Source organism: Acanthopagrus latus, chromosome 10, assembly GCF_904848185.1.
Source record: "Acanthopagrus latus isolate v.2019 chromosome 10, fAcaLat1.1, whole genome shotgun sequence".
In the NCBI taxonomy this organism is placed as follows: domain Eukaryota; kingdom Metazoa; phylum Chordata; class Actinopteri; order Spariformes; family Sparidae; genus Acanthopagrus; species Acanthopagrus latus.
The window spans coordinates 4,291,142-4,307,291 of NC_051048.1; the positions used below are offsets into that span (position 1 = coordinate 4,291,142).

The following is a 16,150-nucleotide window of genomic DNA, read 5'->3' on the forward strand; positions in this document are numbered from 1 at the left end:
TGTTTACCCAAACAATAACTTTACTCAACTCAACTTAGCTTAATGTTTAACTTAATTTAACTTAAATTAACTCAGCTCAACTCAGCTTAACATTTAACGTAACTTAATTTAACTTAACTTAACTCAACTCAACTCAGCTTAATATTTAACTTAATGTAACTTAACTTAACTCAACTTACCGTTTAATTTAATTTAACTTAACTTATTTCAAGTTAACTCAACTTTAACGTTCAATTTAACTTAACTCAACGTAACATTTAACTTAATTGTACTTAAATTAACATAACGTGTAACTTACCTCAACTAAACAAAACTAAATTCCACTCAGCTCAACTCAACTTTCAACTTAACTTAACATGTAACTTAATATATCGCAAGTCAACATAACAGAACGTAACGTAACATAACATGACATGACATGACATAACATAAAAAGGGACAAATTGTGGAAAAATAAAACATTTATAAACAAGACACATCTATAAAACAGTGATAAGCTGATGATCCACAGATACTTAGCCAGCACAGAAGAGTATAAGTGTGAGCAAACATCAGAGACAGATGATAGATGAACTTAAGAATCTTTTAACGTATTTTCTGTAGTTCCACAGAGTTGAAGGCTCCGGTGCTTTATTACCTCGATAACAAAGAGACTCGGAGGTCAGTCATAATATCTGCATCGACCTTTGTTGTTACTCCGCCGTTACAACAAAGGTCAGCGTGGATAATGTCTGCGCGCAGGACGCCTGGTTCATTTTGATAACGACACCCAGAAGGGTGCCTAATGTTCGGTTTGGTTCTCGGTGAAGTCAGTAAATCTATTTTACAGCGAGTTTTTTACTGACTGGGACAACACACACACACACACACAGACACACACACACACACACAGACACATATATTCACACACACACACACACATTCACACACACACTTTTTAGCCAGTGCGCAGCGACAGCATCATTTAAGACAAACATAAACAAGGCTGCTGAGCACAGAGCCAATGCTAACAGCGGCTCGTAAGCCTGCCATTCACAAACACACACACATGCACGCACACACACACACACACACACACACACACACACAGGTCAGTACGAGCTCCTGGCCTATCAGCTGCTTTACATTTCCTCAGCAGAGTGTGGAAGATGCGCAGATGTATTTTTATCTGTGTGGGTGATCACATGATAAAATATGAACGATGGTATCCATTCATCTGTGTGTGTGTGTGTTTGTGTGTGTGTGTCCGGTGATAACAGCTTGTCTAAATCTGTGCCCTCCCTGCTAACACTCCCACTCACACAGAGGGGAATGAATTAGTAATAGGCCTTAGAGAAAAATAACTTCTCATAACACCTCCCTAATGCATTTGTGAGTGAGTGTGTGTGTCACTACTGAGTAGGCGTACATAACTTTTTGTGTGTTTTCTGTGTTTGTGCGTACTGTAAGTACATGCAGGATTGTCTGTGTGTATCATAGACATGATGCAGCATTGAGAAGTTTCCTGCCTTTGTGTGTGTTTTCATGTCCTCATGTCATCTCTCTCCTGGGTGTCAGAGTGGGCGCAGCAGCAGCAGCAGCAGAAGTATCACTCCTGTGTTTTCTCTGCGTCATCTGCTGTGTGTTTCAATCCTGTCTCACCTCACCGAGTCGCTTTTTCTTTTCCCTGTGTTCAATATTAGCGAAGGTCAGTGGGCGCATTGTGTCATCACCGGGCAAAATGTGGGACTGGAGGGGTTTTCATCTACCATTAAAACTAAACATTAAAACAAAATCATGAGTGGAATCACCCCAAATTACCTTAGAATATCTCTGTTAAAGGTTTGGAAGTCAGTTGGTTTATGAATAAAACAATGGACTGATGTCATAGAAGAAGTGTGACTAAAATGTTTTGTCAGCAGATGAAATCATTGGTTTCAAGGTCACAATTTGATTTGGCACTAACAGTAAAGCTACTGCTCGACTATCGAGTCTTGATTAAACAAATGTCCAAAAATAATTGGTTCCAGATTCTTCAGTAAAAAACAACCCAATCACCGGAATAATTGTAGGCACAGATAAGCTCAAACTGGATGTTTCTTTATGTCACAATTTTACTTTTGTTTGGGTCCAATGTTCGGTTTCTCTCTTGTCATGACGCTGTGCTTATGCTCTGGTTAGGTTTACGCACAAAAACCTCTTGGTTATGGTTCAGAAAACATCACGGCTTGACTTGATGATACCTGTTTTGTGTCTCCACAGTCAATCAGTCTTTATTTATATAGTGCCAATTCACAACAAACGTCATCTTGTGAAACTTTCCAAACTGAGCAGGTATAGACCACACTCCTTGGTTATTTACAGTGACCCAACTTTTCCCCCATGAGCAAGCAGCTGCAGCAAGTGATGAGAAAAAAAGAAAAAAAAAAACTGTGTTTAACAGGCAGAAACCTGGAGCAGAACCGGTCTCGATGGTGGGCGGCCATCTGCCTGGACTGGTTGAGTCGAGCTGACAGAAACAGATGGGAAATGTCTCCATGGTTATTTAAACAAACACCCAGTTTCTCCCCCACTAAAAGAGCTAAAAATGTCTCTGGGTGTCTTTAAAAATATCCACTGGTGTGACTTGAACTGTGCTCGTTGGCTCAGCTCCACAACCTTCTCCTCCATCTCCTGCTGCGACAGGTGGCTAATAAGCGTATAACGTGAACGTGATATGCCACGTTTGGTGCAAATGTCAACCATGAACATTACTGTGGTTTGCAGAAACACTGACTGCCCACATTGTATCCCGGTGACCTGAAAAACCCTCGTTGAAATGCTACAAAAAGTTATGTTTGGTTGAGGCCGAAAACCAACTCTCATATTATACTGTATTGGTATAACAGAAGAGGATGAAAACCTGCACTCACTTGCATTTTCTCTTGCATATTTCCTCCGATTCTGGTTAAAGTGTTCGACCCTGTGCTCTTGAGTAACCGCACTAATACCAGTGTGTTCTTCAAAGCAACATGCATGGGAGTCAAAGCCAGAGAAAGTTGGAATTTGATTCAAATAATATCATCAAGAACATTTACTGCACTTCACACACGTTTCTCATGTTGTTCTTGCCTGGCTGCAGACCTCTGAATCACTTGCCCATCTGAATCAGACCTTCGTAGGTGGAAATTAAGAATAGGGATTCAATCTGTTGGTGGTTTTGCTTCTGTCCTGCCAATAAAAAAAAAACAAACTTCTTCCATCTGAGGTTTTGGACACAAACAACACGAGGCTCCGCTGCCGTGTTGATAAGCCAAGACGAGCTTCTTGACACTACTACTACTAACTTATCGTGCCCAAATGGTCGTGATGACGAAATCCTGAATCTTTTCCACAGTGTCGCTAATTAGCTCAACAGACATTGAACAGGAAACGACCCAGAACAAGAGCGTCACCTTTCTGCTGATTGAATCTGTGATCTTCAACTTGACATTCTTGTTCACGCGTCTCCTCTGAACACGACCCGTCCAGTCACCGCAGTGCATTTCTCTCCAGAATCCATCTTTTCCCTTCGCCCTTCGCTTTTTTCTTCACTAAATCTGCCCGGTGATGCCCAGAGGCTTGTGTCTCTCCTCCATCCAATCCCTCCATCTTCCTTGCTTTTCATGTCGCCGCGGTTACATAAGGGAGGAGGGAGACAAGAGTGACATCTCCGCCGAGGAAGACGGGATGTGCTCTGTGTGAATGTGTTTGGTGTGTGTGTGTGTGTGTGGCAGCTGTTCAACTTTTAATCAGGAATTAATTGTTAACCTCAAAGGGAACTGGCATCCCTGAAGACTCCTCTGTCTCCAGCATCCATCAAAACAGTCTGTGCCATCGGCTCCCAGGTTCGAGAGTATTTCGAGGTCAGCAAGTCGTCAGAGAGAACACAACCACAACACTGTCACAGACCGATACATGCTTTAAAAACAGCAGTGATGACCTTTGTTTTATCCTTCATCACATCAACATGACCCAAGCTGTGCAATTTGGTCAAACAAAGGTTAAAATAGACCGACTCACTGTAGGATTTTACCAGGATGCGGAAATTAACTCAATTTGTTGTTTCCCTCACCAAATCAGTTGTTTTCCTGTATCTCATATGAAAGGTTATTATCGCTGTGATTGCCGACAGAGAGGCTAGGCTAGCATGTATTTTCAAGTGGCTCAGACCTTGAGTTACTAGCTAATTAAGCTAACGTTTAGCATCTGTCAATGTTGCGCAGATTTTGAGTCACTAGCTAGGTTAGCTAACTTTTAAGCTTCTGTCGATACTTCCAAGATAGGTTAGCCAGTTTCGTAGCCAGTGGCCTACTACACAGACTTTGAGTCGCTAGTTAGGTTAGCTATCTTCTAAGCTTCTGTCAATACCAATACTAGCAGCTAAGTAAGCTAACTGTTTCTTCTACTGTAAATACTGCTCACAATGTGACTCACCAATTTGTTTTATGTCATATGTAACAGTAGTTAACAAGTTTGCCGACATGGACGTCTAACTAATAATAATCCACCACCATAGCTAAATTTTCCTTAATAATCCCAAGACAGCAAAACCAGACCTGTTTGAATAACCAAATGTTTTGAGTATTTTTCCCAGGCTGCGGTTTTGTTGTGAGGCCCCCTCTTGTTTTAGTGCGTCAGCGGTGGTGTGAAGTTTCATATCATTGTCCTATTTTCTCGCATCAATCCAACTCGAAAGCAGCATTTTTTTCCCTGTGAACCGGCTTCCTGATTGGCACATCATGGCCACTGTACTTTGAATTTTTCCCTTATGAAGTGACAGGGTGTCTTCTTTTATGGTGTTTGTGTTGAAATGACAGGTTGTCTTCCTCTCATGTCTCAGCTGTCATGGCCGATAAAGACACTGCAGCGCTGAGATAGAGACATCGAACAGCCACGACACAAAGTCCGCAGTTATATTTCTGTTTGACCAATCACTTTACGATCCCCTGCACAACTAGCTTTGCATTGCTTCCTGTTGGTTTCTAATGGCACCATGTGATCTGCCGTTGCACTGCTGCAGTTGTGGTTGTGTTCTGGAGTCGAGCCCGACTCCTGTGAGGCCTCCCGTCTGTGAAAAACCTTGTTAGATAGATGACGACTCCTCGCTGTGTTGATGTGCGGTGAGAACAGTGGGAAGTTCTGAGCACACAGTCACAGAACCAGTGATGTCTCAAAGGTATGACGGTAACTAAGGTACTTAACACTCTCCCCTCTCTCTCTCTGCAGATCGTGTATTAACAGTAATTTGTGCCAGATTTCCCAAAACTCCTGAGGCTTGTGTGACTTAAGCACATATTATCAACTCACACCAACACACAGATACACACTCTCACCCACACGAGATCATATATTTAGCTTGTTAAAGTCCCACATCTTCCACAACTCCGGTTGATTTAACAGCTGTGAAGCCAGGGCGCTTTGATGGCAGTCATCTTTACTTCATCAAAGATGTTTTTGCTCCAGAATCTATAGATGCATAAAGCAATTAATGTCTTTGCTTTCTGCGGATGAAAGTCCTGTGCTTGTTTATCCCAATCATCCACCCTCCCAGCTGCCTCCCTATGCAAACTTATCACCCCGTATACTACTTGACCTTTATGGTTGTTATCCTGATGATGTCCGTTCTATCTACAATATCTGCAATGATGAGTTTATTACTTTTGAAGTAATTTAGGGTAACGTAGGCAAGTTTGTATCAGAAGCTGCAGAAGTGAGAGTTCTTTCAACCCAAACCACAATGGTTCCCAAAGCTAACCAAATAGTTTCAGTGCCTTAAGTGTACGACGAAGGTTCAATACACCTGTCGCTGGCACGCTGCAATGGTTGTTTTGGAAATTGTTTATATATAAAATGTTTGGAGTTACTAGCAATCAGCCTAGTCAGCAGTACAGGTATGAGGATGTGTTACGTATACCTCAGTTTTAAAATGCATTAATATATCTTTACCTGTTTTCGTGCATGTGTTCAGAACTGCCAAGATGTTTGTAACTTGTCACTTGGTTGGTTGAAGTTTGGTGCCATTGTTCACACTTGGTCAACAACTTTGGTTCAGCATCTATCTAAAATCGAATTAAAGATCGCCCTCAGACATTTGTTACAGATGACTGACATTTATACATTTTTACTCTTAATATCCTCCACAAATATGCAACAAAGGGTTGTCTCTAACTTGCTTGTCTTGACGTTTTGCAGCGTGAAACGTTTGCTGTACTGTAGCCGTAAACAACCTGAAGTGCTTTCCTTTTACTAAGGCTGGAACATCTTATTTTTTCAGTCCCTTGTACAGTTACTTACTCCGCTCTGAGCGGTTTCAGGAAGTGCATCCTTTTTGATTGGCAACAATAATAAATGGATGCCAGCATATTTGAAAAGATGTTCCCAGTGAGCACTCAACCCTGCAAATCTTCAGAATTTCTCATTTTCTCCATCTGCTGTAGGTTGGAAGGGTTGGGAAACATGTTCTGCAGTAACCACAATTAAGGCGTAACCTTTAAAAAATGTGACTTTTCGGTTGTTTGATCCATCGGTTTCCCAATACAACGCATAACGGATTTGTTCCTTTCTTTACACAATCACCTAGAGTAGCTCGAATTGCTTAAGTGCAAGCCGTGTTAAATCTCTCATGCATGTTGGAGGTGATTTTGTGTCTAAGAAGCAGAGAAATAGTCACAACTAATAAGTGCAGTTGGTGCAAAAGTTTGTTTCCCTCGTTGAAATACTGCAAACTAAAAAGTGAAAAAAAAAAAAATAGGGGTATAATCCGCTGGGTGAGCCTCAGCTTCAAACTCGAGCTCCTAATTGGATATTTAGCTCGCAGCGAGAGACACAACACAATATGTACATCCAGTAAACACAGATTAGCTTCAGAAAAGAAACAATGCCAAAGGAAACACTGACGGTTTGCTCAAAAATGAGCCTATTTAAGGCTCCAAATGATAAAAAAAGTAAAACAGCATAGGCTCCAGGTTGAGAGTATATGTCTGCTCCACAGTACGTTATAAATCATGCATGATTGCCTTTGTTCTCCCCTCCGCCGCTGATGCTAACTGACGTGCACTTCTGTATCATAAACAGTAGCTCTCTCTGGTGGGAGCCGATTGTGTGAAAGCAGCTTAAGAAGATGAAGCCGGTAGCTGGGAGGGTGAAATTGTGATTCTATACAGTACGGCTGGGTTTGGAGCGAGGAGACGGCTGCTTCAGAGCAAACAAGACGTGATAGTGCCGGTGGATTCGCTGCAGAATAACTGTCTATCTGTCTGGAAATGCAGCGCTCTTTATATTTGGACCGTTTCTTTGTCTCCGAGGTGCTTTAAAATCAAGAAATAGTTCCTGTCCTCCGAGATTCGTCCTACACGGCACGTTGGCGTCTGCGTTTATATTTAGTACAGTATGTTTAGCTGAGGATCTGAAGTGTACAGAGTTGATGCGTCAGTGTCTTGCTCAAGACTTTTGTTTTCCGTAGCAGGGATTGACATTTCAGTCAGAGGAATCTCATTATCTGAGGAAAAGTTGTGGATGTCCACAGAAAGAGACTGCAGAAGTTGTTTTTTGGGGGGTTTGCACCAAGTTTTTTAATGATATCTTGATGTGAATGTACCAACATAATTGAGTCCTCTAAACTAATTTTACTTGTGCAGTCTCCTAAAGAAATCAGAAAGTTGTTGTTGCAGCGGTTGTGGAAGAAATCCAGTGGTACCTAAAGGTCCCTTATAGTGCTTATTGACAAATACATACTTTTATTTTGGGCTTCTACCAGAAAACTACATGGTTGAATTGTCAAAAGCTTTTCTGTTTTACTGCCTGTCTCTTTAAGGCCCCGCCCCTAAGAAGCCTAGTCTGCTCTGATTGGCCAGTTGTCACAAGCCTGAGCCGACTTCATGTCCCTCGTTTGTTGAGTTTATATTCTAAGTCCAGTCTTTGGTTCAGTTATTGTCGAATCATCTGTTTTGTTTTCCATTTCCTGATGGTTTGCTTACTCTCCGTGTTCCCGTTCAGTTTCCATCACCCTGCTGGTGAGTTTTCCTGCTCTTGCTTTTTCGTGTGGTCGTCCCTTCCTGCTGGTGTTTGTTCAGAGTAGTCAGATGGGGATTACGTGCCACAAATATCAGAGGTAAGAATGTTTGCTCACATGTTACCAACTATTATCTTGGAGATCTCCCCGAGAGGGAACCAGTGTTTTGGTTGCTTACTTCACTGCACGTCACGTTGCATTGCGGGATAACTGAGTCTGATGCGTCTGAAGTCTAGAGGAGTTGCATTATTAAATCAGTTTGTTACTCCTTTAAGCCTCAAGATAGCCTCCATCGTCCCAGTGCGGTATAAACTGCTGTGCCTACTCCTAATGACTAACACCCTGTGGCTTCACCCCCGACCCTCCTGCACAATAAAGGAGGATGCTGCTCTGCGTTCAAATCCATGAAGCTGATTGCGTTTAGATATTGTTCCTCCTCACAAGCAGACCAAACTCTGAAGTCAGTTCTCGACACCGGAGCCCTGGAGGATGAGATATGACATCCTGAACTTTGAATCCGGAGGCCTCTGGTGCACATTTCTCTACGGGCAGAAGTTTTGCCGGAGATCTGACCTCTGACACTTTCTCTAGTTTCTTCTTAACGCATCCCATCTTTTGACCAGTGCGAAGAAAAACAAACAGTATCATGTTGTGATACTTTTGAACTCGACCTTGAACTCTCTGGATTTTGCAGAATTACTAATTGAGTTCTTCATGTTGGTTGAGAACTTCCGACTACACTGCAGACATGAGAGGTATCTTCTTCTTCTTCGTCTGCTTGACGTTGTTGAACCATCACGACTGATAACGGTGACAGAAAGTTTTGTGCGTTCCTCGCGACACCTCGGCTGGGCAGCTGTTGGGATTTCCTGCGTTCGTCAGTCGCGTGTTATCAGCCGCTTGATGTGTCAAATTATTTCATCAGCGTCGATTCAGAGTGACGCCTCATTCATGTCGGCGTTGAATGGCCATTTGCGATCGCTCCAGATGATTTGTTTTGATTGTCTGCTTGTGTTTCGGAGGATTTGATAGTGACAGGGACCGACGTCTCCTTCCCCTTTTTCTTTCTTTCTTTTTTTTTCTCCCCCAGCCTTTACTCGAATCACACAAATTCCCTCCTTTCTGCCTCCATTCCTCCCTTCTCCTCCCTCTAAATGTCATCCCTCTTTCTCTCCTCCTCCCTCCCTTGTTCTTCTTTCTCTCCCTAATGCCACAATCACAATTTTTTTTCTCTCATACCTCTCTGCCCTAATCCATCCTTCTCCCCCTCCCTCCCTTCCCTCCCTATCTTCCTCCCACTCCTTCTCCCCTCCTAATTAAGCGCTCCCTCTCTCTGTTTCCCCTCCAAATCTGCTCTCTACCTCTCCTCCTGTCCATCTCTCCCTCGTTTTCTCTCTAATCCCTTGTTTCTTTTTATCACAGTCCATCCCTCCTTCCTTCCTTCTCTTCCTTCCTTCCTTCCTCGGTCCTTGTTCTCCCTGACAACACACTGCCTTATGTAATCTGCGTCTCTGGGTATTAGTTATGCAAATTCATACATTTTTATTTACGTGTGATTTCTCTCTCTCTCTCTCTCTCTCTCTCTCTCTCTCTCTCTCATCCCTTCTTCTCTCCCCTCTCTTCCTCGTCCACTTCTGTCTTACCCCCCCACCTCTCTCTGTGTCCTCCCTCCTCCTTTCTTCCTTCTCTCCATCATTTTTTTCTCCTCCTTTTCCTTCTCAATAATCTTATTTCCCCTCCTCTCTCTCCTCCTTCCTCTCCTCCCTCCATCCATCACTTCCTCTCACCATCCTCCCCTCCCTCCCTCTCCCTCCCTCTCTCTCTCTCTCCCTCCTCCAGCCACCAGTGGTCTAGAGGCGGAGGGCGGCAGGCGCGGCGGCAGCAGCAGCAGCCACGGGGACGGCAGCCACAGCAGCATCAGCGGCGGAGGAGGAGGCAGCAGCAGCGGCGGCGGTGGCGGCGGCGCGGCCCACTTCAGGTCTCCATGGCAACAGAGCGTGAACGTGTTCGGCTCGTGGAGCAGGCCGGAGTGTGTCGAGGAGCTGCACCAGCAGGCGCAGCTCAACCTCCAGAGCCTGCTGCAAGGTAAGGATGGATGGAGATGGAGAGAAGGGAGAGGAGAGAGGAGAGAGGAGGGTGGAACGGATCGGATGGAAGGTGTGTGTGTGTGTGTGTGTGTGTGTGTGTGTGTGTGTGTGTGTGTGTGTGTGTGTGTGTGTGGGCGAGAGTGTGCGGTGTGTTTTGAGTGGGTGGGAAAGGCGTGGAGGCAGAAGCGGAGGCGGGTGGGGAAAGTGTTTACATGCGTGTGTGGTGTTGGACTGCGCTGATATGGGTGTGTGTCGGCCGCCTGAAAGGTGTGTGTGTGTGTGTTAGCATGCAGATACGCTGTGTGAGAGGGTGTGTGTGTGTGTTCAATATTCCCCTGCTTGCCTGTGTTTATATTGTACTGAAGGGTGTGTGTGTGTGTGTGTGTGTGTGCATGTTAGATCATAGAGACAGAGCTGATGGTGTGTGTCACCTTGCTGCGTTGTTATTTAAGGTGGAATATGTGTTGATGTGTGTGTATGTGTGTGTGTTTATATTTCTGCATTGTGTGTGTGTGTGTGTGTGTGTGTGTACAAAGAGGCATTCAAAGACGACTGTTTACATTTCAGTCAGTGGTTGTAACTCTGCCTTGGTTTTGTTTCTTAAGGTGGAATGCTGTCATTTTCATTTTAATAATAATCTCCTTTTGAAGTGTGTGTGTGTGTGTGTGTGTGTGTGTGTGTGTGTGTGTGTGTGTGTGTGTGTGTGTGTGTGTAAATGAGATCTCAAGGGAACCAGGGTTCCCATTTGTTCTCAGGTAACACTGTTTCTCTGCATTTGCTTTCTGCTAGTTGCCTCTCTCTCTCTCTCTCCCTGTGTGACTCATGCTGTCTCGCCCTTTGCCCGACTCTTCCATTAAAACGATCACAGTGGGTTTTTAGCTGAATGAACAGAGGGAGGGGGGCTGAAGGTGCGTGGTACACACACCTGAGGGAATGAATGAACAAATGAAGGTCTTAGCTGGACGAGACTGGCCTCATTTTTCTTACCAATTCCTTGAAACAACTAAAAACCAAGTGCTCTGTCCTGCAACTGGCTCCCGTTCCACATGTGCACATTTTAATCCACATGTGAAAAGAAGGCAAATTGTGCATGAACGTGTGCATCTTCACGTGTGAAAATTAAAACTTGGCCAGCCAGATGTGAAACTGTGTAAAAATGTGAAATTCAAATGTGAAGGTGGAAATTTTCATGTGATTTCATTTGGTGTGATTTGTTTCCACATGTGAAAATTCTGATCCACATGTTAAAAACACCAATCAATACATAATTCACATGTGGACATAAACATTTCTTACACAAATTTTTTAAACTCATGTGTAAAAAAGCCAACGAGATGTAGAAATGTCCAGTTCACATGTGACATGATTTCAATTTCACATTAAATTTAAGTTCACATGTGACGCCATGCTTTGTTTCCATATGTAGAAATTCTAGTGAACATGTGGAAAAAGCCAATCAGATGTGATAACAACTTGCTCACATGTGGCATTATTGGTATTTTCACGTGTTTACATTTTTGTTCACATGTGAAAACAGCCACATTTGCTCAAATGCAAATGAATGAAAATGTGGAATTCAAATGTGAAAATGTAAAATTCCTATGTGGACATTTCCATTCATTTTTTTTTTTTTTTTTAAAGTCTGTCGATTGTGTGACATACATGTATTTTCACATGTAAATATTTTAGTTCACATGTGAAAATAGGGAATTGCATAGAAAAGAATGTGGAATTCAAATGTGAAGAAGCAGATTTCATGCCTGCACATGTGAAAACGTTTGAAAATGTGAATTTCACACGTGGTAATTTTCAGTCACAGGCTCAAGAAGTCAATCACTTGTGGAAATGTTCACATGTCGCATTTTCTTTTCACATGTTACATTTTCAGTTCACAACTGAAAACATTCAATTCACATGGAAAATTGCGTGTTTTCCTTTTCACGTGTGAAAAGACAGATTTCACATGTGACATTTTAGCAAGGGAGTGTCTTTAAAAAACAGGTGACAAACATAAAGTTGAACTTTTTCACTCACACGGGGTAAACAATACATTTGTTTCAGCTGCAGATTAATACACAGTCGGTCTTCTAGTGGTTACTGACAGCATTAGCACATTATTTGCAGGATTTACTCAGCAGCTATTTAACTCTCTTTATTCATGTTAGTCCCTCACTACTCCAGCGATAACACTTACACCTCGTCACGCTAATCTGCGCTCACTGTATTTTGACGACGTGATAATATCTCGCGAGGCGACTGAACGGTGTGCAGATTCTATATTTTTCCCCTTGTCTGTTCCTGACTTGTAGCCGGGTAGATAAAGCTTCAGGAGAAGATATCCGGCTGATGTCTTGTCATAAAAGTCCGTCAGTGGGAGCAGAAGAATTAGTGGGCAGACTCTCAGTTTCTGTGCCGCCAGGGCTGAAACTAGTTATTAAAGTCGGAAGCGTTTACAAGCGCTGAATCATATTTTGATTTTAGAAAAAAAAAAATGTGAATCATCCTCAGTTGTTTTTTAGCTGTTACCATTCCTGGTAATTTATGTGAAATGATCCTAGACTATCTGGAAAACATGAGAGGTCCACATCGTACAGTCTTACAATTTAACTGAAAATGGACACTTTTTCCGAGGAAATATCCAGGCACCTGTATCTCTAAAAATCCCTACTAAACTAATTATAGTTCTTTATTTCCTTATCAACTCTAAATGTATGCATATAAATTAGTCAAAAACAAATGCTTGGGTGGAAAAACAGCCTATTCAAAGATAAACATGGATAAAACTTCAAAAACTTGCATAATTTCCAAGTTTAGGGCTATACAAACTGATATAAACTATATATATTGCTGGACTTGAAATCTCATTGGCTACATGATGCATCAGTTATCCAGAGGCTGATTGTGAGTGTTTCAGGAGAGAGAAGGAAGAAAAGATAGTGGGTCACCTGTCTACGTCATCACTCACTGGATGTTGTAGGCTTTAGGGCGGGCATATGTGCTCCTGTTGTTTGATTTGATAAATAAAAGCATGACAGTCATCGGCTGTTGCAGGTAATTTTCTCGACATTTATCATGAAATACTTTGTTTTAGAGTAAATGTGTTTCTGAAATGAGCTGTTTGACATTTTGGAATAAGAGAAGACAGTTTTTGTTGGAGTTTGACACTTTATTGGTGAGTTGGCACAACTATGAACATGGTAGTTTGTTAGCTTGGAGCGCCATGACCATAGACTTAAAACAGACAAAAGTAGAGGCCCTTAACTTTTCTTTCCTTTCAATCACTTGTTGATTCAAAACAGCGTGTTTAGTCGAATCACAAAACAACATATGTGTTTAAACGCTGCTTGTTTTGTAGATCCGTCGTGTTGTTCTGTCCTCACATGCAGCCGTCAGCTTGCACAGAACAGTATGTCGCCTCCTACATCTTCCTCCATCGCTGCCACGTCTTTATTCCGCGTGTGTGTGTGTCTGTGTGTGTGTATTAAGCCTGTTATTGTCTCAGACCGGCTGGCATCTTGTGTTTGATCAAAAATAAAATGGATGAATGCAGTCGTGGGTGGACAACAGTAACAAATGTGTGTGTGTGTGTGTGTGTGTGTGTGTGTGTGTGGCCATTCATCTGTCCTGTGATCATCTATGTCACTTTGTGTTTATGTGTTCATCGCTGCGCTGTGTGTTGATCTTCCCACTGTCATCAGCAGTATGTCCATGAGAGTGTGTGTGTGTGTGTGTGTGTGTGTATATAACAGTGTCCATTTGCTTTGTGTGTGTGTGTCCATCTGTTTGTGTGTGTTATATAACACTGAAGCAACCAGCTGTACTCTCTCTCTGTCTCTCTCTTCCTTTCTCTGGACATCCTCTCCATCCAACCACCGGTCTCGCACCGAGCCGGCCTCAGCTCGGTAAAATATTCATACTCCTCTCCTCAACACTCTTGCCCTCCATATTTATGAAGCTGGCTGTCGTCCTCCGGTGTTAGACGGATCTGCTGCGTTTTTCTGCCGAGATTCAGCCTCCCCTCCCTCCCATCCCTCCATCCCTCCTTCCTCCCGCCTGCAGGGAGATTTGTGTGAGATTTATTTCACTGTTGCTGCTAAGTGGGCAACAGTGGAATCCGGCCGGTCTCTCCCTCTCATCATCGACCGGCGGACCAGGAGATGATGAGCACACGAGGTCTTTCGTCCCCTGATTGGAGTCCTCATGTGTGCGGAATTAACTTTAATGAGCGGATTTGATTTAAGACGCGAGTCTCCGGTTGTAAATTGGCCTCGTTCTGATTTTGACCGCTCGCGTTCAACAAGTCCTCAAACAAAAAACAAACTCAACGACAAAATATGTTGTTCCAATCAGCAGGAGGTCGTCGTTACACCGTTCTGGGGATTCATGTGGTCGTTTCCTCACAAAATCACAATTTCACATGTGAATTTAAAGTTTAACATGTGAAAAGAAGATAATGTCACATCTGAACTGGACATTTTAACTAATTTGTAATTTAAAATTGTCTTTTTTGCCTGTGAACAAACATTTTAACACGTGAAATTAAAATCTAATGGTGATCTTGACATTTTATGAATACATTTTCAAATCACGTGTTCTTCAGTACTGTTTAAATATTCTTTTGTGCTCTTGGTCATAAACTTCTGTGTATAGATTCATTACTAGATCATGAAAGGCTTATGTTCTTCATGTAACTCTGATCAGAGATCAGCTCTCTGCTTCTTCTATCACTGTGGTGCTGGCGTACAACATCCAAAGACTATATGGTCAAAGAGACTTTGTTATATTTCTGTTGTCTGGCAAAGATAGAAATTATTAAACAAAGATGGATGATGTGTCTACACGTCCTCTCAATGTTAAAAACAAAACACCGAAAGCCCTGGATATGGGTGCTGGTGACGTCCATTGGTGTCACGGTGCTGCCAAACTTCTCAAATTCCCTTTTTAAAGCATCAAATAACTAATTAAAACCAAACAAATCCAGAAAATGAACACCTGAAGAACACGCAGAGAGCTGCTGTCATTGTTGGAACACCAACATGACTGTAATCTTAGTAAAATTATCAATACACTTCAATATATTAAGTATTTTCCCCATTATGCATATAAAACATGGTATTTTGTTGAACTCATAGATGGCTTTCCATAAAGTTTTTACTTCTTTTAACTGTTGCTAAGCAGATATCACCAGTACAGTCGACTGTTAACGACAATTAAACTCCAGTTATTAAACTGTGATGGTTCAGACTCAGTACTAAGAAGCATCTGCGAGATTTTACAGTTCAATATCAGCACCTCGTTCACATTATCTCGCCCTGTTAACCGTCTGACAGATAACTAAAGCTCGGTATTTCCGTTGAGATTTACAACAATGAGATCTGCACATTTTGTGATCAAAGGTTACTTTAGTCGCCGTGGCAGGAATATATTATATATTTAAAGCTCAGGGTTGCATTCCACCGACGGAGGAAGATATATTGTCTTCTATAACAGAAAGATTTGCAACGTACTTATTTCTCCCTGCTCCGACGTGACTCTGCCCAGCGGCCTGATGTATTTATGAAAGGTTTTTTTTTTCCGTCCTCTGCAGACAGATTTACTGAAAGATTTACAGACGGACGCATTTGCATTGTGTACTTTTTTTTCTTCTCTTTCTGCACGCCATTAATCACCAGCAGGATATTCGTATAATTCTCCCACATTAATGGTGAACTTTACATTTTTAAAGTTTCGCCGGCGTCATCCATTACAGCCAGACCAGCCGCTTTATGACGGTTCCATTAAGCGACACTCAAGTATTCATACTTTAACACTCGACACATTTCCCCGACGTTCTCTTTTGTGTAAGTTAATGTGTTTCTTGTGCCTCTTTGTACAAATGTACTGAAGATTTCTCTGATAAAAAAGACACGCAGAGCTTTTGAATTCCGCCTCGTTGGTCAATCAGCGGATGATTTGACGTTTCTGCCGATGACGAGTCATCCAAAAGCTGACAAGTCGTCTTGTTTCTTGTCGGAGCGGTTCAACTTTATTTTGTTCCCTGTTCTCTGATCAG

The 16,150-nt window shown here is 42.4% G+C and overlaps 1 protein-coding gene across 2 annotated transcripts in view; it reads left to right on the forward strand.

Moving 5' to 3' along the window:
- Positions 1-16,150, forward strand: part of nhsl2 (NHS-like 2) — a 137,582-nt gene that overhangs the window by 84,571 nt on the left and 36,861 nt on the right. For both annotated transcript variants that reach the window (XM_037112411.1, XM_037112412.1), the window contains exon 2: positions 9,851-10,096. In XM_037112411.1, coding sequence (XP_036968306.1) covers positions 9,851-10,096 — 246 coding nt within the window. The remainder of the gene's footprint in view (positions 1-9,850; positions 10,097-16,150) is intronic.